General features: G+C 43.4%; 1 protein-coding gene across 6 annotated transcripts in view; it reads right to left on the bottom strand.

Moving 5' to 3' along the window:
* Positions 1-5,483: 5,483 nt before the first annotated feature.
* The window catches only part of SIAH1 (siah E3 ubiquitin protein ligase 1), a 32,152-nt gene continuing 14,558 nt past the window's right edge, over positions 5,484-23,077 (bottom strand). For 4 of the 6 annotated variants that reach the window (XM_059713805.1, XM_059713804.1, XM_059713806.1 and 1 more), the window contains one exon: positions 5,484-6,875. In XM_059713805.1, the coding sequence (XP_059569788.1) occupies positions 6,025-6,873 (849 nt within the window). In that variant the 5' untranslated portion in view covers positions 6,874-6,875 and the 3' untranslated portion in view covers positions 5,484-6,024. Of the gene's footprint in view, positions 6,876-9,261; positions 9,420-11,237; positions 11,588-23,077 lie in introns of those variants that run through there. The other 2 variants (XM_006262186.3, XM_014603343.3) reach the window with 2 other exon arrangements.

The raw sequence follows: 23,077 nt of genomic DNA, 5'->3' as shown, positions 1-23,077 counted from the left end.
CTCTGCTCAGATTTCCTTCATTTAAAACTCTCTTAAAATTTAACACTCCCCAGTTGTTCATAGGAGTTGCAATACCAGCTACAGCAATAAGCCAGCTTTAATGAGTATACATAAAAACACCCCACCAGCTGAAAGGCACGTTTAATTAGGGTCTTCTAGAGTACCCTTGCAATCTAGAGCTAATTTCTTGAATATTATGGAACACAAAAATATCCAACATGAAAATAACTGAAGTGTAATACGGACAATTTTAGCTACAGAAAAAGAACGTATTGTTTCTTCCAGTTAAGATCAGAAAAACATTTACTACTGTTTAATTATTTGTGGAACAGCTTAGGAGAAAAGCCAGTAGATATGAAATTCATATAGATGATAATCATACTCAGAAATTACACAAAACACACAAGTTACAATCACCTAATGAACACCTGTAGAATAAAGGTGCTGCTAAAGGGTAAGAAGAACAGTTAACCAATGTCAGAAGGAAGGAGATGCTGGCAGCAAGTCCAAATCTAGCAACAGGCCAGCAGAAGAGCGGTTTATTCAAAACCATAAACAGTTAAAGTCATACCTTTTCTGCCAATAAGAAACATGTTCAATCTCAAATGTATCACTTGAGTGTTTTCATCTAAGAATCTCAGAGTTGTAAGTTAAAGCCACCTAGGTAGCATGGCTATGAATGGAAGCAAAGTACCTGGTTCCCAACATTTTTTCTATTCTGGTAAGCGCATGTCAGACTATACAGAACAACTTTTAAATTCATAATATCCTCTCAACATTACCTAAAAGGTAAGTTTCCTCCCTGAAACCAGCATGTGGGCTGTCTAATCCTCATGTGGTCCCACACCAGAATAGGGATTTTAATGCACTAGTAGACAGTTTTTCAGGTGAGTTTGCCAGGTGAGCATGCTAGTAGAAAGTAGGCTGAGGGACTATCGATCATTTAAAAATTAACAATAAAAAAAGGAAAGATTATTCTCATTGCAACAAGAGTTAAGTTTTTCTGCCATCTCTCATTTTTCAAAAGCCACGCTGCTCTGGCAGAGAAGTACTTGAGAGATTTCACAAAGCAGATGAGTCTGAGCTTTGAATTTAGTAAGTTGTTCTGAATATTTATCCAAGTATAGAGAAAAAGTATATATGCAGTTCAAAGTGGAAGTTAATGCTTGATATCCCCAGCCCCAGGAAGTGGTAGCACAATCTCAACTATCACATGAGGTGCCTTATTTTTTTTTTCCTATCCAAGGTAAGTTGGGAAGTATTTGTTATCCCTTTAGTAATGCAGATATTTCTAAGCTGTTGACTTGTCTTCTACTGTTTGGCAGTAGATGAAAGAAAGAAAATGAACTTTTAGAGCTACTTCTTATTGGCTAGTTGTGAAATACATTTTTGGTGGCTACAAATGTTTACAATAGTGGTCTAATATGAGAGAGATGTTACATGGGGTGGTAACTGTTCCATAGTTGGCAAGCAAGGTGAAGCATGCACACCGTAGTTTTCTTACTTATGTATGCACAGGATAGAAGGAAGTCTGTTCAGCCTTCTTTTATTCAGAGTGAGCTGATTTTGATTCAGTAGTAGTCTTGCAACTAAGCTGAAATTAAGACATTCATTTCCACAGATTCCCTCCATTTCCCTGTCTTGCATTAAGAAACCCTCCTAAAGTTTTGGAATACAGCTGTAAACAATCTAATGCTTCCTGATATAACGTACAATTTTTTCTTTACCTGTATACTTGCTTCAGAATATGAAGATCCATCATTCCATTTACTTGGGGAATCCCTTCAGAGGAATGGTCTGTGCCCTAACATTTTGTAAAGTGGGCAGATGTCAAAAGGCCAGGGAATACTTAAGTGAGTTAGTTTCTAATGTCCGTGATGTTAAGAATGTTTTGCACTACACAACATACTCCACATTCTCTCTATGCTACCAGAGGGGCAGGCATAGAAAAGTTTACTCTAACTTTGAGACTCAGCTCCTTTTTGTTATCTTAGCAGGAGCCAATTTTTGGGACCACAGAGCAGTATGAAACCTGAAGGCACTTTAGAAACTACCCATTTAAAATTGGGAAAGTGTTGGCTTCTTATGACAATGCATTTTTGTAATCAGCCCAACTATTCGCTTTATGACAAAGGTGCTTATAAAGAGTTTGAATATGGTGACTGGCATATCAGTTTCTGTAGCAACATGGCCACTGAAATCGGCTTTAGAAGGCAAGGGTGTAGAACAGCTACATGAAGGGCTGTTTCCAATTCCTAAATGCTGTGCTGAGTCCCGCACATATACTTGTTGCACAAATGCATTCAACTGCCAAAACTTGGTTTAGAAGAGCCAGGCAAGAAATTTAAACACACAATTACTTTAGCTGTGCAAACACTCAACTGCAAAAGCATTTTCTTTGAACTTGGAATGAGTAAATACTGTTTTCTGGCTATACGCAGGCAGGAAGCTAGAAAGCTTTGCTAGGAGACAAATTGCATTTCTTGCTTTAATAATAATATTTTGAACAGTTCTTTACTATAAGAATGAGTTTTTGCTGTTACCCATTTAACTAACTTGATTCCATCTGTACCTTTCACTGCACTTTATTTTCTGTGCTCTCTAGTACCCAGCTGTTCATTCTTTGCCACTATCATATGATTCCTATTCTCAACTTGAATAGTAAAGGCCTTTCAAAGTCATAACTTCATTGCACTGCGGGTTATTTGAATGCAAGTTGTAAATAGATACTCATGCCTGAAATTGCACAATGCAGTTGCCTCTGACTGTAGACTTAAGACTACAAGATAATCAGGCTTGCTTTTTTCTTCTGCTCAAACTTCAAGTCATTTTATGAACTGCATTATTTGATAGTCTACTTATGCATGGAAAACGGCATAACTTTAACAGTCAGTTTTAATCAGACTAGATTTGAAAAGTTGCGACAAATATTAAATCAATTCAATAACATTAAATTTAAAAAATGGCTTCAAATATAGTACTATCACAGGGAACAGTGCAAAAATGTAAATTTAATTTGGTTTGAAATAAATATTATGACCAAGAACTTGACATCCTAAATAAAGAAATGCACACCAGAATGTCAGGGAGAAGCCAATTAAATGTTATACTGGATCATTTGATCGAGTTTTTCCCTTGAGATTTCTTTTCTTTTTTAAAAGTCCCCCTCCAAAAATAGGTATTTAAATAAAAGGAAGTGACAAGTGATTCTACTTTTGTCCCCAAAGTTAATTAAAATTGAATGAAATAGTATTTTGTATATCTGTTGTTTTAAGTAGAGGTAAATGAGTACACTTTTTCTACCATAACAAAATAATACACTCTTCTGAAGTAAAATCAGTGTTAGTAAAGCATTTCCAGCACTTTAAATGTATCATTTATTTTTAGATTAGATAGCAGACAGTACACTTGTTTTAAATATAGGTCATTAGTAAGTCTTACTGTATCACAAAAGCATGCACTTATTAGGCCCAAATCCTCAAAATATTTAAGTGTTGAAATACCTTTGAGAATCTGGGTCTAAACATCCCTTGCATCTGATTCACTTCTATGTCTTATAAATTACATTGAAAATATACTATGTAGGCTCTTACACCACACTGAGTACATACTAGCTTACATTTTAATAAAACCCAGCATGCAGTATTAGTTACACTAATAGCATACATTACCTGTAAAATATGACGAAAAATCCTTTTTTAAAATTGTTCCTTAATATTTCAGTAACTACTGATGGAGATGAAGTGAATCCATCTCCCCAGTTGCATTCAGCTCAGAAGCATCTCTTCTGTCTCAGTATCAGATCATTGCAGGTGCCTTTAGGAACCAGTGTGTTCCTATTTTTGCACAAGCAAGAACGTTAATTAAAAATATCTTAAATTCCAAATAACATGTTTTTTGCTTGTATTTCAAGTGCTACAGTTATAGAGAAGTATTAAATCTTCAGCAGCACATTAGAAAACCACGAGTTTTAGGCAAGTTCCTAGACATAGCATTCATTACACTAGCTAGGCTGTTATTCAAACCAAACTCCAGCTATACAGCAAATCAGCAACACCCTGGCAAGATGTAGAAAGAAAAGGTATCATTAGTTAGGCATTATTTAAATATGGTTTTAATTCTAAACCTGCCAATCAATCTTGTACCTGCTTTGACAACAATCAGCTGTTATCTAAAATAAGGCAACTGCTTATTTTACATAACACAGTATTCACTTGAAATAATAGTGTAGATTATAGACTCTGAAGTTCCCCTACTGGCATAAGATGCCAGTACATTTCTCAGGGATGCTTCCTCAAACAGTTTATCACCACAAAGCATTTCTGAAGTTGACTTTCATTGTATAAAGTAAACTCTTTCTGTGCTGGTCTGGTCAGTCTGAAGCCAATGCAGATTCATATTGCTTACTTACAAAACTACTTACCCCATCATGTTGTCACTGTACCAAAAATAATTAGAGTAAAAAGCAAAGCTCCTTAATGCATCTATTTCTGGTAAGACAGACAACACAGTAAATTTCTAGAAAAAGTAGCCAATATGAAGGCTATTCCTCTCAAGAACAGCTGTTTACAGTTACTACATTTAGCAAGATACTTTAAAAATAGTTTGAAATGTCAAATAATATGGAAAAGAATTATTTCCTGTATCAGTTCTTGCTACGTGTTTCACACAGACATAGCAATACACAGTCAAAGTGAAATAAATTCCATGACTTCATACAACCTGCACAGGGACCAGAAGATTGTTTACGCCTTTAAACATAGGCAAATTGCATGTACACTGTCATTTGGAAGTAAGCCAACACCATGTCACTAAAATGATATACAAGCTTAGTATGATTGGGGCAGGGGTGAGGGAAGGAAGTTTGTTTTCTCTAGTAACAACCACAACCAAAGAAAACAAGAAACTGAGTAACAACATTGTTTCCCCAAATTTGTGCTAAAGGAAAAAACCAAGAGTTTTTAATTTGCCAGGTATTCGTTTAATGACAATTATAAAAGACCAAGAACATCTTATTCTGATACTGCCTTTAAGCAAATGGCCTGTTTTTAGAGTTACAAATACTGCATAAGACAATGCCTTCTTTGTACTGCAAAAACAATAAATACAAGGATGAGATTGAGTCTCTACATTTCTCTAAATCTGAAACTGTGCCTGAATTTTCATTTTTTTTAAATGTTCCCCTAATAATTCTTTACTTTGTTTGGAATTATAAATCCAAAAAAAAAAAAAAAAAATCTAGACCTGTTTTTAAAGGAGCTTTTTTTTCCTGGTACTTCTTCCAACATACTTACTAGTTTAGCATTTAATACATTCACAAAATAGCTCAATTAAGAACAGTATTACCAATGAATGGACTACTGGAAAGAGACAAAATTTACCAAATATACAGAATTATAATTTTTACCATAAGCAATTATGCATATCAAATAAGACACCTGTAATTAATTTTTAAAAGGTACAAAAAAAGAGAAAAACCTGAATTACAGAAAAGAAAGTCATATTTATTTAATGAAAAACTAGAAGTTAATAAAAATTAGCAAATACACAAAAAATATACACAAACAGCAGCAATACTATGTAGTGACTTACAAAGGGGGAAAAAAAGCAGCGGCCAGAGACCAGACCGCTCAACATGGCTTGTCAGTCAAAAGAAAAAAAAACAAAACAAAAAACCCACAAAAACACGAAACAGTATCCTTTTCAACAGTACAATCAATCTACAAACAAGTTTTTAGAATTATTTTACAACATTTCCTGTAGAATCAATTCTTAATACAAAAGATGCCCATTTTGGGTGTATATATATTTCAGTGGTTTACTGTTGACTTATTTTAAATATATTAGTGTTACTACATGCAACTGCTTCCTGTAATTTAACAGCCTTTCCTTTTATTACCTTCATGTATGTCTAGCCTCCATCTACCAAATAATTTGTCTGGCAGTCAGATGGTTACCCTAGGTTCTGCAAAAATTAAATGCAATGGTTTTAAAACACTGGCCTGGAAATGCTTGATTGCCATTTCAACACATTGATATAGTTACATTGATGCCTAAATTGCCATTTTCTGCAAAAAGCTGTGCAATGCTGGTGTCAAAGACTAGACAGTCACTGTTCATAATGGCTGTTGCAATTCCCTCATGAATAGAGCGAGGAGTTGCTTCCCAAGTCAATCGCCGCCTATGACCATTAAGCTCAAGTCGATAAGCAAAATTTTCTGCTTGCTTGCGTGTTCCTATCAGCTGTACAATTGCAAAGAACTGCTGGTGACCATCATATTTTTCCTGTTTCTCCAGCACTAACATGAAATGAAAGCCAAAACAAGACTGCATCATAACCCAGTCGACAGCACCAGGCAGATTAATGTCTGTAGCAAGGAAAACTATATCTTCTCCCTGTAATGTTGTTATTGACTTATGTTGATGCATTAGATGTGGCATTACAGCATCCAGAGAACCTTGCCATTTACATGAAGCACCAGGACATGGACATGAATAAGGCCTAAACTCACACAGCTCCTCATGGTCTGCTTTTTCTGTGTGTGGCAAGGTTATCTCACATCCTGAAGAGGCATATTTACATGGGAAGAGTACAGAGTTGGCAACTTTTTCCATAGCCAAGTTGCGAATGGAGCCCAGTGGGCCTCGGCAAGTCGGACAGCATGTGAGCTTGGGTCGACAGTTGCTACAAACAAGATGGCCACTCTGACACTGAAGAATAGGTGGCAGCACATAGTCAAAACACACAGGACACTCAAAAAGACTAGCCAAGTCATTGTTGGAAGCTGTAGTGCCAGTTAATGCAGGCACCCTCTGTGATGGAGTACACTTTGAAGTACCTGTCGGGAGTGCTGTAGCAGTCTGACGGCTCATTTCTGTAATAAAGGGAAAAAACAGTATTCAGTAGTTATTCAGAAACAGGTGAACTGACACATTCTAAGTCTTCCCTATGAGGATTCAAGAGAGAATTTTGTTTATAGCAAACTCAGGTGCGTTTCAAAATCAATTTTTATTTGGAGCAAATGTAATCTGTTTCCATTTTAAGGAATATCATCTATAATCTGTAAATGGAAAGGAGTGAGAATTCGTACTGCAGCCAGCCCTTTAAAATGTGAAAAGTAGATGAGAAGTTCTATTAAAGTTTCTAGATTGAAAATGAAAAGTCATTTGTTGGGGAGGGGGGAGGAGGAAGAGGAAGAAATGTTATCAGAGTACAGGCACTCTGAAAAAAAGCCGCAAAAGATTTTTAAGTTTTGCATTTGTACTGCACCTTTGGTAACAGGTCTTTATTAATCTTTGATTTCCTAACACCACCACCAGGAAGGCTGTATTGTCAGACACATCATAGATTTGATATTATTACTTTTTCATGACAGATAGTTTGAGTTAAACTCAATATCCAAACCTTTTGTCAGTGCTTTTGTTTCTCAATTTGGTAGAAAAAAGCTGAAGAGATCTCTTGAGAGCCTCCGAAAGGTGCTGCAAAGTACAAGGGCTCATTCCTACCCAGTCACTCCTCCTCCCAGCTGCACCCCTCCCACAAGGAGAGAAGCACATTTGTTTTTGAGACCAGGTGCCACTCAATTCACAAGTTACAAGTGAATTGAGTGGCGCTCATATTGAGGACTGCCTGGAGTTTAAAAAAGGTTGAAAACCACTGGTCTAGGCCTTCCTTTGGTTCCCATCCATCTCAAAATTCCCTGGTCTTCCTGGGTTCTGTATTTCAGCAAGCTGAAAACACACTGAAGTCATTCAGAAAGTGGAATTGGGGGGGGGGAAAATGTTTTTTTACCTTATTTACAGAAGTAGTCAAAAAGGAAAACTACTAATTCTATTCTTTGTTCAGGTAGGTGCAGAAATATTTCTAATAACTTCAAAAGCACTTCTTATGAAATTTACTTTTGTTAAGTGAAACTTGTCACTTTGATGCAACCTCAGTGGAAAGGCATTTACCCAGTCTAGCTATATTAAAAGACTACCTTGAAAATATTCAAAACAACCCAAAAAACACAAAACCAAACAAGCCAGGATTCCTAACATATACAAAAGAAATCTTTTAGGTCAAAAACCAGGAAGTCCCTTGAACAACAAGACAAATGCTTATTAATATATCAGAAAAAAAATCCATCCAATCCAATTTTAAATTTTTCTTGTTAGGGTTTAGCATTAACATTTGATTCAAACTTTTTTTTTTTAAAAAAAAAAAAGGTATTCAATTAAGTTTCTAGTACTTATTTTCAGAGATTCAACAATATCTACACCGGGGAACATAAAAAGGCATGCAATGAAAAAACAAATGAGAGCAAAGAAAGATAATTTGGTTTTGCAATTTTTTTAGTTGGTCTAATAAAAGGTATCATCTCTGAACCAAGATTTTTAGAGTTGTTTCTTTTTGTCTCAGACCAACACAGCTACCAAATACATCCCTGCAAAGAGAAGTACACTTCAGCTTCATCAAATGTGCGTATTCATATAGATGAAATCAACACTACAGTGGGAAAAACACAAAACAGAACCAAAAAAACCTATGACAGCCTAGTTCCTTGTACCTCACCAGGTAAGGGAAGGAGAGTGAATGACCATCTAACACTAATGCCCATTTCATGGTAAACACTCAGCATGTGTCAGCTCTCTAACCTTTCAACCTGATTCTTGTTCTCCTTTTCATAGCAAGAGAAGTCTACAGAAACCTAGAAGCAAAGCATTGTTATCACAAGCCCACTCAGCTCCAATATAACTGAGGTCTGGACTGCACATGTTTAAGTATCTACCTTTGATAGCTGCACACCATGAAGACAGAACAAGGCAAGGAAACAAGTCCCCGAGATAGCCAGAGCTTGGAAAATGTCTCATCTAAGAACCACTTCCTTGTTACCCATGCACCTTATCTGATTCACATACACAGCTCCCACAGCCCTAGTTCCGCCCCAAGTGCTTAGGGTTTGATTTTTCTTGGGTTGACACTAACCAGCAGGGTCTTGATGTGTACTGTACTGACATGCTGAAGCACTGAACAATCCTTACCTTTTTATGGGTCTCTCAGACATTCAAAACTACCATTATGGGGCCCTCAGTAGTGGACCTCTGGGGCTCTAAGTTGATATTATTATTAGCTAGCCATAAGACTTACATATTTGGATTTATTTTCCCACTGAGGCACTTTTACTTAAAGAGAGGGAAATTAAAGCTCGCTCTCTCTCAACCTGACCTTGGCCTCCTTTCTCTAAATGGAGATCAATTCACTGCAAGAGAATCCAGTACCTCTAAATGCTTTTGAGTAGCCAAGCTCCCTTTGCTGGTATGGAGCAACTCATCGCTGCTTCTGGCCTGTCACTCTAAGACTCTTCAGATGAAGATTTCAGGTTTATCACTTTTCTTGGAAGCAGGCCCACAGTCCAATATCTTGGCCCTGGAATCAGCACCCATCAACCTCCCCCCACCCCCCCCCCCCGCAAGCCTCCCAGTTGCTTTGATCCATTCCCTCCAAAATCCACTTTGGACAGCTGAAAAACACAAAGGCTTTTGTAAAAGAAACCGGCACGCACTCATATGCTGAAGTCTTGTAAGAGTCGCAGGTCTCTGCTTCCCACTATTCTTAAGAGCTGCATGTGCCCGAGACCTGCTACCACTCAGGCTAGGTGACAACTCCCTTGTCACCTTTTATCAGCCCCATCCACAAAGAATCAATATTACTCACAAACCAAATCTTAGTCATGAGCCCCAGGGAGAAATCCTACACACCTCAAACATGCTGAGCTCTCACACTGCCATAGTTTCTCTGGGTGGGGGTGAAAGGAGAGCAAATGAGCAGTAAATGGTAGTTGTTAGCAAGTGAATCCTCCTTGGAAACCATCTAGCAACTCTTCCTTCCTTCCTCAGCTATACACAAGGTGAGAAAAAAATAGCCTTTCCTTTCTTAGGCCTTGGTATACAGTCACAAACAGGATATACAGCCCGTTCAAACTCTCTCAACATAAAAGAAAACAAATCCTGCATATCACAAACAGAGTTCATAAAACTGAACAGAAGTCAAAGTTACATAGAGTGGTTCTCAACCTTTTGTACCAGGACCCATTTGGTAAACATGGATAGACTGTCCCAACCCAGTGCCCCCAGGCCCCAGCCCCCAAGTATGGGGCAGGGGAGCCCCAAGCAGCCCCTGGCAACCTGAAAGGGAAAACCCACATTTTCGCACATTTTTCTCCTTTAAAGGATAATCCATTTTTTAAAGTTTGTTCACAGTCCTTTCATATAGTCTTGCAACCCATTTTTGCATCATGACCCATGGGTTGAGAAATGCTGGCACAGATGACTAAACTATCGCACTGTTTTAAACAGGCAACCTAGAACCACATTTGTTCAAGGGGAACTACTGAAGCCAACCGCTTCCAATTCAAGAAAGCCTGACGGGCCACTAATTAGCCACCGCGCTGTCCAAACTGCAAGCCCTACTAGTCTGACCTCCATTCCCATTACAAAAAGCTGAAAAGTTACACAAAACAATGAACAGAGCAAGAAGTTCAAGTTTGTTTTCCCAAGTTTAAATTTTTAAAGCCCGTTAGTTAGCACTAACATTTCTGCTAACCAACTATATTTTTCTCTAGATTGAAGTAAACAGTTAAATATAACTGGAAAAGCAGCCAGAAGTTGTGCAGAAAAATAAAAACAAATGCAAACAACTTTTGCAGTTACACGAGGCTGGATATAAATTAAGCTGCACAGCAAATCGGGATCAGGTGAAAAGAAAAAATGTAATTGCTATTTTGGTTTGTCCCGTGCATGAGATACCACAGGAGTCTCCACTCACCGGGGGCGGGGGAATTAGTCTCTAAGCAACACCGACAAACCGAGATACTGAGTCATCACCAGAAATATTTTGCGTAGTTTCTACCGAGCAAACTACATAACTCAAAACACTTTCAAGTGGAACTAACAGCAGCGGGGGCAAATAAAGGGAAGAAATGAGTTGTACAAATGCCGGGGGTGTTGGCTGTAGCAGACTCGCCCTGCGCCCGAAGGGTGTTTGTGCCCCAAGCTGGCGGAGAACAATTTTTTCCAGCTATGTAGGTGGTCTCGCATCTGCCCAAACCACCTTGTAAACATGTAGCAAGAAAAACAACGCTCCGTAACGCAGTGAAAGAACTGACGAGAGGGAGGGAGCGAGCGGGCGAGGAGCCGGCCGGGAAGCAGCCTGGGGCTGCCCCGGCTCCACGTCCCGCCGCGCAGCTCGCTGCTACCTTTCCTCTTGCCGGCTTTACTTCCAGGCAGGCACGCGGAGAGGACGCCCTTCCACGGGTACAGAAAGCTGAAGGCGGATTTCCCCGTCATGAGGAGGGAAACAGCTCATCGCGTCTCCCCATAGAAACAAAAACACGAGGCCTCCCCCGGCAGCAGAGCCGAGCCGGGTCCCGCCTCACGCAGCCAGCAGCGTCCGCACCGCCGGGCACCTCCGCCTCCCTCCCAAAATGGTTCCCGGCCCCGCGCCCGACGCCTCCCGCCCCTACGGGGCGCCCGGCCCCCGGCCCCGGCCGCGCCGCCCCCCGCCGGGCGCAGGCAGCCGGGCCGGGCCGGCGGGACGCGGCCGCGGGGCCCGAGAGAGCAGCGGAGCCGGGCACTCCCGCGCCCCGTGCGAGGCCCGCTGTGCAAAAGCCATTTGCTGCCCGAGGCCCGGCCCGGCTCCCGGCGCTACTCGAGCTCCTCCTAGCTCCGGCCTGGCAGCACAGGCCGGGGGGGGGGGGGGGGGGGGGAAGAGGGAGAGGCGGCGGCGTCCACCCCACCCCGCCGGGCTCACATGATCCGGCGAGCTAACAAACAGCGGGGCCGATCGCCCGCCACAGCCAAGGAGACGCCGCGGAGAAGGGGCGCTGCAAGGCCCCGCGGCCGGACAGCCCCATCGCAGCCTCCCGGGCTCGCGACACCCGGAGCCCGGCCCGCTCGGCTACTTGTGGGCAACTCCGCGCCCATTGCACCGAGGGGCCTCTCCCCCTTCGCTTCCTATTTCTGCTTCGGATCGGGGCAGCCACCTCACGAACCATTTCATTTGATTCGGTGTCAGTCCAGAACAGTGCGAACGCTTCTTCCCCACCCCCCAGTCACATCACTGGTTAAATAAAAGCTGTCACAGACTTCAGGCAAAGCCCAAGTCGCAGGGAGAGAACAGCCGGAGTTCAGAGGTAGGACAGAAAAACCCCAGATGTAAAAAGCTGGACCAATCCAGTGATAAGAAAGTGAGGCCAATGAGATAGCACCGACATGATAACCTCTGAGCATCGAATCCAGCGAAGTCTGAGTAACAGAAGGAAGGGCTTTTATTAATACTGTACTCATAACACACCCAAACACGCATAGGGAAGGGGAAAACAGTATCTAGCCAGTTCAGTTAAGGACTGAGAAAGTTGCCAATTATTTTGGTGTTCAAGGAGCCTTCCAGCAGACCAGAGCAGCTCGGACCCTACATCCTCTGTATACTTTGAGAATGAATTAAAAAGCTCTTTAAAGTAGCTCTTGTGCTCTTCAATACGGCATAAAGCAGCTTCTCCCAGAAGAGATGCACAGCCCCTCAGCAGGTTTTGTGGGTTTTTAGAACATGTTCATATCACCCCTTAAATCCCAGCATAAGCAGGACCTTAAACAAGTTATTCCAATCGTGTTATAGTAACGTGATCAAGACAAAGTTAACAAAAAGCACATCACCTGCCTACCAAGAAAAGGCAAACAGCTTAAAGATTCATCCCTTGCTGCTGGTTAAGACATCTAGATACACGTTAAGGCAACGGCATTAAAAGCCTAATTAAAAGATCCTCTTTTCTTTCAGCTTCCCAATAATTTTAGTTTTGCAACATCTTTTTTATACTTCAAGCCCTGAACTAAAAAGGTCAAAAGCAAGCCAAAACAAAACAAAAAACCCTACAGACCTTCAGGCAAATCTGAGATCTTTTTCCACCTATTTTAGTTGGTCTAATAAAAAGGTATCGGATTTATCCAAATAACTTTGCCTGCCTATGTCCTTAAACCATCACGGCTACAACCTACACCCCTACACACCTTCATGCACCTCAAGAAAGAAAAACAAGGACCAGATTAAGGGGCAGGGTGAATGTCCAATGAGGTAGAGGGGACAAATGGGAGACTGAACTAAGGGAGAGAAAATAAGTCCTCAGGAATGATCCATTTAGGCACCCTAAGCAAAATGGAAGCTGAACTTCAGTTTCTTTCCCCTTAAACTGAGAAACATGTATATATTCACATGTAAAGAAGCAGTCAGAGAGAAAGCAGTTAAAGCAGATGCACAGGAGGAGGGAGCTAGAGGTTGGATAGAAAGATGGAATATTCCCACTGAAGACTAAACTGCAGTACAAATATCAACATGAAAAAGGAAGCAAGCTAGGAAACATAACAGGCTATGCCTCCAAAGTTGGAAGTTTTACACATGCATAGACCAAGATAATCCTGGTTTTGCAATTTCCAGAGGTCCAACACACATACACCCTCCCACCCACCTCCTCACTCAAATATAAACAATCTTGTACACTGCTAAACATTTAACAATATTAAAGTTCAAGACAAAAATAAGTTGTGTTTTAGCCATCCAATTTGGTAGTACAAAAGACTTTGGATAGTAGTTAAAAAGCAACTTGAGTGAGATAAAGGTAGAAAACATTTAAAAGGGTGTGTTGGGCCATGCAGTCTTTACACTTTGATATTTAAATACTGTCAAGGGCTGTATTTATATAATAAATTTTGAAGTTCCTAAAGGAATATAACAGGGTAACATGTGGCCAGTGTGCAAAAGACATCAGACAGAAGAGGCATGCAACAGAAAGACTGTTTCAAGGATACTGTTTTGGGAGTCACTTATCTGTAAAGAACGAAGGGAGGGAAGTTATGACCTCATATTAAAAAAAAAAAAAGCAATTGTGAAAATGATATTTAAAAGATACTGGCATAACTCTGTGGCTCATTTCTATCATGCCTTAAACTGAACACGTGGCCACTTGTGCCCAGGGACCTGTCAAAAACCTGTGCACCACCCAGCTGGGCACTACACGTGGCTTCATAGATCCCAGCACAAGGAAAACTGGGCATCAGTTGCTGCAGCCACATTCTAGGGAGAAGTGAAAACCCCGTGTGTCACCCAGCTGGGGAGCGCACAGGATTTATACAGTTCCCCATGCACACAGAGCCTGGTATCAGGGTGCAGCAGCCTGCTGCCAGGCTCCCTGTGTGTCATAACTTAAAAAAACCATGCCTGGTCCACAGCCAAGCAGCACATTCATTTTTACTAGTTCCCATCTCACAGGGACCCCAGAACTGGACTGCAGCAACCAATTCCCAGCAACCAATCCCAGGGTCTCTGTGCCCTCCATCTGGGGTTTTGACAATCAGATGATTGTCAGCATCCCGGTTGCATCTTGCTCATACAGGAGTGCTGGGGATCATGAGCCTGGGCTCCCAGCTTTCCCCTGCACCAGCAAGTAAGGCACAACTGGGATTTAATCTCCAAACCCAAAATCACATGTCCTGCATGGTAGGATCATGGATTAGAAATCCCATCACTTCTTAAACTGAAGAACTGTCAGGGGCCTTAGTCTACTCTATTACTGAAGCTCTTAAACATTCTTCCAGTTTTCAGAAATGTTAATGTTCCAGTGAACTATTTAATGAATTTTCACCGCCCAAAGTAGAAGTGCAAACTGTAAACAAAACCGGGGAAAAATACTGCCTGCTTTTAATGAAGAGAAGCTTTTTTTTTACTAAAGAATGTTGTCTTGTAATCTCATATATACAATGTTAAGAATGGACAAGTAATTCCAAGAAGTCAAGAAAAATGCAAAAAAGTAAGATTGCCTTCAGAACTTTAACTTATACCCATGTGCATATTTGGTGTACAACAACAAGCAATACATTAAAGCTACAAATTTAACCAAAGCCGAAGAAAAACAGAAAAAAAAACAAAATACATACCTGGCAGATGGTAGAGTTAACATTTCTGCTTGAGCCTCTCTGATTTCAGTCTGTCTGTACAGTCATAAGAAGAAATTGCTTACCTATAATTCTGTTTCTCTGAGATCACTAAAACAGTGATTCACAACCATGGTGCTGTGGCATCTCTTTAAGGGTACAGCAGAGTGCCACAGGGCACCACTCAATATTAGCACTATTAGATGTACTACATATGATCTACAGTATCAGTGATTCTCAACCAGGGCCCCACAGCACCCTGGGATACTGCAAGATCCTTTTAAGGTTGCCACAGATGCCCCTCCCCTGGGTGGCCTTGTGCATGCTCGTCTGTGGCCAAGTAAGCAGGCATCGGTGTCTGTCTCTGTGGCAGGAAGGTGGGGCATGGGTTCTTCCCTCAGTCTGCTCTGAGGCTGTTACCACTGCCCAGCCAGGTCCAGACGAGGTTACTGCAGTCCCTGAAGAACATGGGCAACCAGCTCCACATCAACTCTATCAAGGCCACCAGAGCAGCCAGCTCCAGGCAAGTCATGGACTACCAAACTCTGGGTTCAGTGCCTGCCCCACTGCAGATTCAGGCTTTTCTAGCAGTCCCCCCACACAAGTGAACCTTCCCTCTTTACTTTGCCCCAGGCAGAGGAACCAAGGCCTGCCACCTTTCAGGCCTTGTAATGTTCTGCTGCCCCATCCCCTTCTCTTCCAACCCTCTTGACATCCTCCAACTTGTCACATGTGAAGCCCGGCACCTTTTCCCTGTTGGCCAGGTGGAGCCAGGTCCGGCCAAAAGGCATTCCCAGGCTCTGCCCAGGGGTAGAGCCCTTCACCTAGAGTTCAGGGGAATCACCCTGGGGTAGCTAAGGGGAGAAATTGGCCTGACAGTTCCCAGACGAGGCTTGAAGCCATATGTAGGGAATCCACGAACCATGCCAGGAGTAAACATATTCTGGGCAGGGCAGAGCCAAGGGAGTGCTCCCCTGTGGAGGCCTAAGGGGGTGCATAGTATACTTATATTATTTGCATACATCATCATGCAATAAAATAATCAATTATTAATTGGATCAATATATTATTTATAAAATATTCATACTACAATTACAATAGCTTTTTTAAATAGAGTGCTGCTAAATTCTGAAAAGTTAGAGTCCAAAAAGGTTGAGAATCACTGCACAACAACCCAAAGATTTTAAAATAGGAATCTACAGGGTCAAAAACATTCTGACAGCAGGGGTCTTCAGAGTTCTTTGCAACAGACAAATGACTATTTTTCAAGGAGTCAAGAAATGAGTGTAAGGTAGATGTTGGCATATTCTGAGCAGTTGCCAAAATATTCAGACAGTTCCTTTAAAGTAGGTAGTGAGAGTTCCCCAAAAGCAAACTAAATATACACACTTCAATAAGAAAAATATGTAACAAAAGTTTCTCCTGGCAGAAAAGAAGGCTGGGTCCTGTCAAATCTCGAAAAAGACGTCTATATTAACCTGATGAAAAATCATGCTAGAAACTGAAGCCAGAATACCATGCTCTCAAATATGCATGAAAAGTCATATGGAAGTCTTCCTGAAAACCTGACCATGCATTAACCAAACTAAGCAGAACGATATCAATTAAAATTCACACCATTGTTTCCATAAACATGGGGTCTCGGGTCAGAATATCTTTAGAGGAGCTTCCCCACTACAACAATCATGTACATTCCTGACGTAGAAGTATGGGCAGAATCCTACTTCACTTTACATGGAGCCACAGAAAAGTAGGGCTGGAAGGGTCCTCAGAAGGTCACCTAGTCCAGGAGTCAGCAGCCACAGCATAGGCCTAAAAGACAGTGAATCTTTGCCCCCCAGAAAGCTCAAGCCACCTGCACTTGCCATACATAGCCAGCCCCTCTGCAACAAGGGAAGTGAAAGCATGAGAGCAGCAAGAGGGCTGTGGAGGAAGGTGCTGCTAAGGGCACAGGTGGTTTGGTGCACCTGCGTGCTACCCAATCCCCTGGGCCAGGTCAGACCTTCCCAGGTTGTGGACTGCCTACCCCACTTCAAGGCAGGATCATTCCCAACTATGCCATGCTACAAAAGTATTTATCTAACCTAGTCTTGAAAACTCCACAAACAATCCCAAAAACACCACAAATGAAGCAGGGGATCAAGGGCACTGTCAATGCCCTAAAAAAGTTGTTCCTTGTTGCAGTTAAATACACTCTTAAAAAATCCAAGGAAGAGGACCATACCCCCACTACAGAAGAAAGCAAAACCCCTGGACTATGCCAATCTGACTGTGGGATAAAATTCCTCCCTGACCCCAAACATAGTAATCGGTCTGACCTTGTGTAGAGGAGCAAGGAGCTCAAACTAGGAACCTGTGGGTTTTTTAGTCCCAGAAGGATGATCAGCACACCCTGATCAAATCTACAGCCTTGGATAGAGCTAACACTCAATGCTTCTGAAAAAAGTAAAAAACCCCCACAGAAAATTCACAACCCTGACATCCATAGTGACAGGAGGAGAAAATTGCTTTTAGTATCATGCAGCAACTGGCAAAACCCAAAAGCATGGTGTAACAAAATACCCTCTACAACCCACTGTAGTTATATACTATTCTAAACACAACGTGGATGTGCAAGTGTCCACAGCTTGAGCATATGCACTAAGGTATGTGCTGGCAGGGCAGGTATAAGGCTCTGCATCTGCACATCAAATCAAGTATAAGGACTAAATTTATAGCTAGGCAAAAAAACTATGATCCGTGATGACACAGATACCAGAGAAGGACCCTCCTATGTTTTAGCCCACTGCCTAGCAGCTAAGGCACTTGATCACAAAGCTGAAGACCTGTGACACCCAGACAGAGTCTTAACCTATACGTATCTGACTTCCCAGCACAGTGCTCTAGCCAGCAGGCTGTAGGTTAGGCATTATTTAGGGGAGGGACTCTCCAGCATTCTTGTTGGAACTGGCCCCTGGACTTCAAATACAGGAAGACACGGGGCCAGGAGGAAGAGAACAAGCCAGAGGGTGTGTGGTTCAGTGATGTTGTGGGAGGGAGGGGACCCTGGGTTCTAACCTGTGCCTTTATTCCCAGCAAGACAGAAGCTTCCTTTACATATGCTTTCCATACATACTATCCAAAAAAAAAAAAATTAAATATGTAAATGAAAAGAGAAGAGGCTCAGCTTCAAATGCAGGGCTGGAGTGGGGATTTGATAATGCCTAATCTGTGGACTGATGGTTGGAACAATTGACTTGGAAGTCAGAAAAAATAGGTTCAAATCCCATCTGGGTGAGGGGAAAGGCCTAAACCTTAAATCTCCCACTTCCTGGGCAAGTGACATATTGGCTGGTGCATCCTCTGGTTTTTTGAAGGAACAGTTTTGCAATTTGGGCTCAGGTACCTGTGGACATGACCCTGCCTGCCCAGTGTGCAGCCAACTGTGCATGTTCAGTAGCTATGTGGACATTTGCACAGCCGCACTGCAACATGGAACAGGAACACAAACTGCATAAAGTGCCAAAAATGGCAGTCACATGGCTGGGTAAATGCCATTTGGGCACAAAGTGAAATAAGATTTTGCCCTATGTGTCTGCCAAATTTTAAATTCATGATTTTCTAAAAAGCTCACTGGTGGGCAAAAATCAAACACAGACTACTTTTAAACGCATTAGAGGTAGCTGCTTCAGGAAGTTGCCATCTAGAACAGTTTAATATATAGAATCATTCCTATTCATATTTGGATTTTCTTAAAACCCTGAGTTCAGGGAATACAAAAGCTAGACTTCAAAATGGGGAGAAAAAGTTCTTTTCCACTGCTATCCTGGTAGGTCTCCTAAGAGTGCAAAACAGGGCTGTTCAAATTCCCTGCAACCAGGGTCCACACTTCATATGCCAGTCGTATCGCAGGGCGGTACGCTGCGCTGTGCCCCACCATGTAGGCGTCTGTGTTGTATCTGCAAAGCACCTCCCCTCATCCACATGGCTACTGGCCCCTCACATGCTACCAGTTGGGCAGGCCTGTCCCGAAACAATGGTCTTTGTGAGAAGTAAATGCCACTAGCGCCGTGGTGCTAAGCCATCTGCTCCCATTGGCCAGATGAGTGATGCAGGACCAGCCCACAGAGTCACACTATGCAGCAACCCAGCCCTGCACTCTGCCTTGTGGCATAGCCTCATGCACTGACTAGGGGTGCACCAATAAAGATTTTTTGGTCGATACCGACAGTATCCAGCGCCGCCGCCCACTCTGAGCGCAGCCCCAGCCCAACCCCTTCCACAAGGAAAAGCCCAGCCCACAGCAGCAGCCTGCACTCACCTTGTGCACAGATTTAGGGGGCACATGCCTCCCATGCTTCCCCTGGTGGGTGCATGCAGCAGCGGGAGCCACACCCCCTTCAGACGAGTCACTCATGGCTCCATCCCGCGCCCCATCTGAGCAGCGTCTGCCCCTGCCACACTACCTCCCTCACTGCAGGGGCCTTGATCTGCCACCCTCCCTCCCCCACTGACTTACCAGCTGAATGCTGCTCTCCAAGCTGCCAAGCTGGTCACATGCATGCCGTGGCTGCGTGCACGCATGCAGCATTTATCGGGTTCATCAGCCAAAAAAAGAAGTCGACTGCTGATAATGTCAACTGACCTTTTATCAGTACCGATATCGATATGGACTGATGTATTGGTGCACCTCTAGCACTGACCCAGCCATACTTGCCAGGGAAGTGGAGGCAATAACTGGCAACTTCCAGAGTCACCACAATGCTGCCACTGCTCACCCACCACCAAATTTCCGGACCCTTAAGGAACTCACAGGCTGGAGGTTGAGCATCACTGCTCTAGTGCAGGGGTTTTCGACCAGGGGTACATAGCCCCCACCAGCTCGACTGGCCGCCACGGGACTCTCCGCTTCTCGACCGGCTGCCAGGGGTACCCTGACCAAAAAAAGGTTGAAAATCCCTGCTCTAGTGCATCAGACAGTAGTGACTCAAGGAGACTGCCTTTTTTCATGGTCTGCCATAAACACTGCATTGGTCTCAAACTATTTTGAAAGAGATTTAGTTCATGAGGCTTCCTGGAAACCTGACCACACATTAACCAAACTGAGCAGAACAATACCAATCAAAATGTGCCTTATTAACCAATCATATAATAATATCTAGGCTGCATAGCCATTTTTAATTATTTCTTGTTTGTGTACTGTGCCAATTCTCCAGTCCTTCAGGATATCACTTTTTCTGCCCTTAAAACCCACATAACTAAAAAAAACCTCATGGCCTCCTTATTACCACATATAAAAAAATCCACAATAATCCAGAGTTAAACGTACTTCCCACCCTCTTCACACCACCTACCCAATTTACTTTACACACTTACATTTGTCATCCAGTTATAAAGAGTGGTCCATTACCTGCTCCTGAGACCAGTGTATCCTGCAATTTCATAGACTCAGAAATTGACCCACCACTCTCCCCCATACCAAATAACTGTTACAAAATCTCAACTTTGAAAATTTTCTTCATGGGAGTTAACTTTAAATGTGGACAACAAACATGTCAACAGTTTCACTAACTCTACAGACACACCAAAACAAAACAACAGCAGAAGTGTAAACTTTACCCCATCCATTTAATCAGATTAATGAAAAGACCAACAAGTAACTCCTTTTCCATGCCAATTTTTAATTAAGTGTGGCTGATTACTTGTGCTGCACGGATAAACCTTACCTATGTAGTTATCAGCTAGTAACCACGCCAGCTATTTCAGCCTGCCTAAGAGTGCATTATCTTTTTTACCTAGATAATGCAACTAGGACTGGGTTTTTTTCTTCCATTTTTTTTTGGGTGGCGGTTGCAGGGGAAGGGAGGTTACCTAGTGGTCAGAAAAACCGCACCAGATTTAACTGATTTGGCTACTCCTACCCTTCTCAGCTGCCTATCCAATAGCATATAGTTCTGCGTATTGCGCTATGGACTGATGACACTACTATATATAGTTCCTCTAGGTATTATATCCTGTTGACATGCAATTAGAGAACCATCCAGATTTTCCCAGAATGCACACATGCAAAACACAGCTGCATGGTAAGTGCAGATGCACAAAAAGTGCTGTGTGAACACAAACTGAACAGCATGACACAAATCAGTTAATATGACCCCATGTAACTGAATTACAAAAAAAAAAAAAGCAGCAAACAAACTTGATTAAAATTTACAAGGTGCAAAGGGCAAAACCTTACCATTACTACTAAATTAACATGTCATAGGGTGCATCCACACGAGCCCACATGCAACTGTTGCATTAACTCAAAGAAGTCTGAGATGTCACAAGAGGCACACCAAGAATGAAAAAAAATGTTCCCTGTGCTGCATATTTGCAGCGTGGACTCTAAATTTGATACCAGGAAATTCCAGTACCAACCAAAAACACCCAAAACAACAACAAAAAAACCCTGCTGAAAAAAAAGCAGAGCAGGGTGCCCTGGAGCGTATCCTGAAGCACTGGAGGCTAGGTCCTCCAATGAGACAGTCTGGCACCCAGCCAGAGCATCTCTATACCTGCCCCCTTTCCCTGCTGCCCCAGTGCTGGAGCAAATAGGAGCAGCACAAGGCTGCAGCAGTGACCCAGATCCAGGGACTGTCCCCACTAAATAGGGACATGGAGGGGGGTGGCGGAGGGGGGGAAATCAGACACTGCTTGGGAGGGGTGGGTCCCCCGTCTGCACAGCGCATAGCCTGCGCACCCCCAGCAGAGGCCATTGGGCACCCAGAGCCTTCTGCTAGCAGAACCCCCTGCAGTGGAGCAGGGCCCTGGCTGCCTAAGACCCAGCACCACCTGTGCCACATCACAGGCCCGACCCTGGCTTGGGGGCATGTGTCTTCAGGCAGAACCGGGCCACTCTTACTGTCATTCAGGGTCCTGGCACTGCATGCACGGGCTGTGCGTCAGACCAGGCCAAGTCCTGCCTCCATGGAACCTGCCCAGCTCAATAGTGTATGGGACACTTAGAGGCAGAACACAGCCCAGCGCACAGCCCCTGTATGGGGTGCCGGGATCCCAGATGACAGCAAGCGCACCCTGGTCCTGCCTGAAGGCGCACACACCCCTGGGCCAGGCCAGATCTGCATCATGTGGCACAGGCAGTGCTGGGTCCCAGGCAGCCAGGGCTACGCTGCAGAGGGGCTCTGGTAGCAGCAGGCCCCAATTGCCCAAATGCCACTGCTTCTCTGGGGAGGCTGTGCACTGTACAGGGGGCAGGTGGAGGACCCACCCCTCCCAAGCAGTCCTCCCCCACCCCCAGCCCCCCCACAATCCCCACACCCCCACCCATATACCCCACACCCACAAGCATCTGCCACCCACAAACCCTATACCCCCCCGACCCCCTCTACAAACCCCACACCACAGGCAGTGGAAGGCCAGGGCTAATGGGGCAGTACAGAGGGCCGCAGAGCAGCCCAGGCACGGGCTCTAGGTGGCTGCAGCAGGGAGGGAGGGAGGGTTGTGCACAGACTCAGACACGCAGCCAGGATTGCAGCCCAGTGGCTCTGGAGCACTGCCCAGCATGGCAGGCAAGTCTGTGAAGGGGAAAGAGGAAGATCAAAGCCCCCACAGTGAGGAAGGGAGTGTGGCAGGGGCAGAGGCTAGGGTGAATGGGGCCCCAGAGTAAGTTGTGGGACAGTGAGAACCGGGGCGGCTCGTCCACGGGCACAGGGGGTAGGAGGAAAGGGGATCCTGCCACTATGTGCACCCCAGGGGAGGCACAGAGGGCATGTGCTCCCTGGATTTGTGTGTGGGGCGGAGGCGGGCTGAGCTCTGCATCCCACTGCCTTGGGAGTGGCAGCACCTGGCAGGCAAGCTAATTGACACCTGATAAAAAATGTGACGACTCCAGATTACATATGTAAATAAGGTACACAAATTCTATAATTCAATCCCAATAAATATTAACCAACTACTTCCATTCTTCATTTTCAATGGTGACGAAGTTACCCTGGTTCAAAAGTATTTTCTCCCTTGTCTGAGAGAAATGCATCCCTGCTAATGGGTTATTACATATTTCTTTTAAAGTAATCAATATTTGTCACTTCTACAACATGTACCTCTTAGCTATATAATTTCCTATGCGTGACCAACT

This window comes from Alligator mississippiensis, chromosome 10 (genome assembly GCF_030867095.1).
Source record: "Alligator mississippiensis isolate rAllMis1 chromosome 10, rAllMis1, whole genome shotgun sequence".
In the NCBI taxonomy this organism is placed as follows: domain Eukaryota; kingdom Metazoa; phylum Chordata; order Crocodylia; family Alligatoridae; genus Alligator; species Alligator mississippiensis.
Note: the sequence above shows the minus strand (reverse complement) of the source record. Positions and strands in the feature narration are given on the sequence as shown.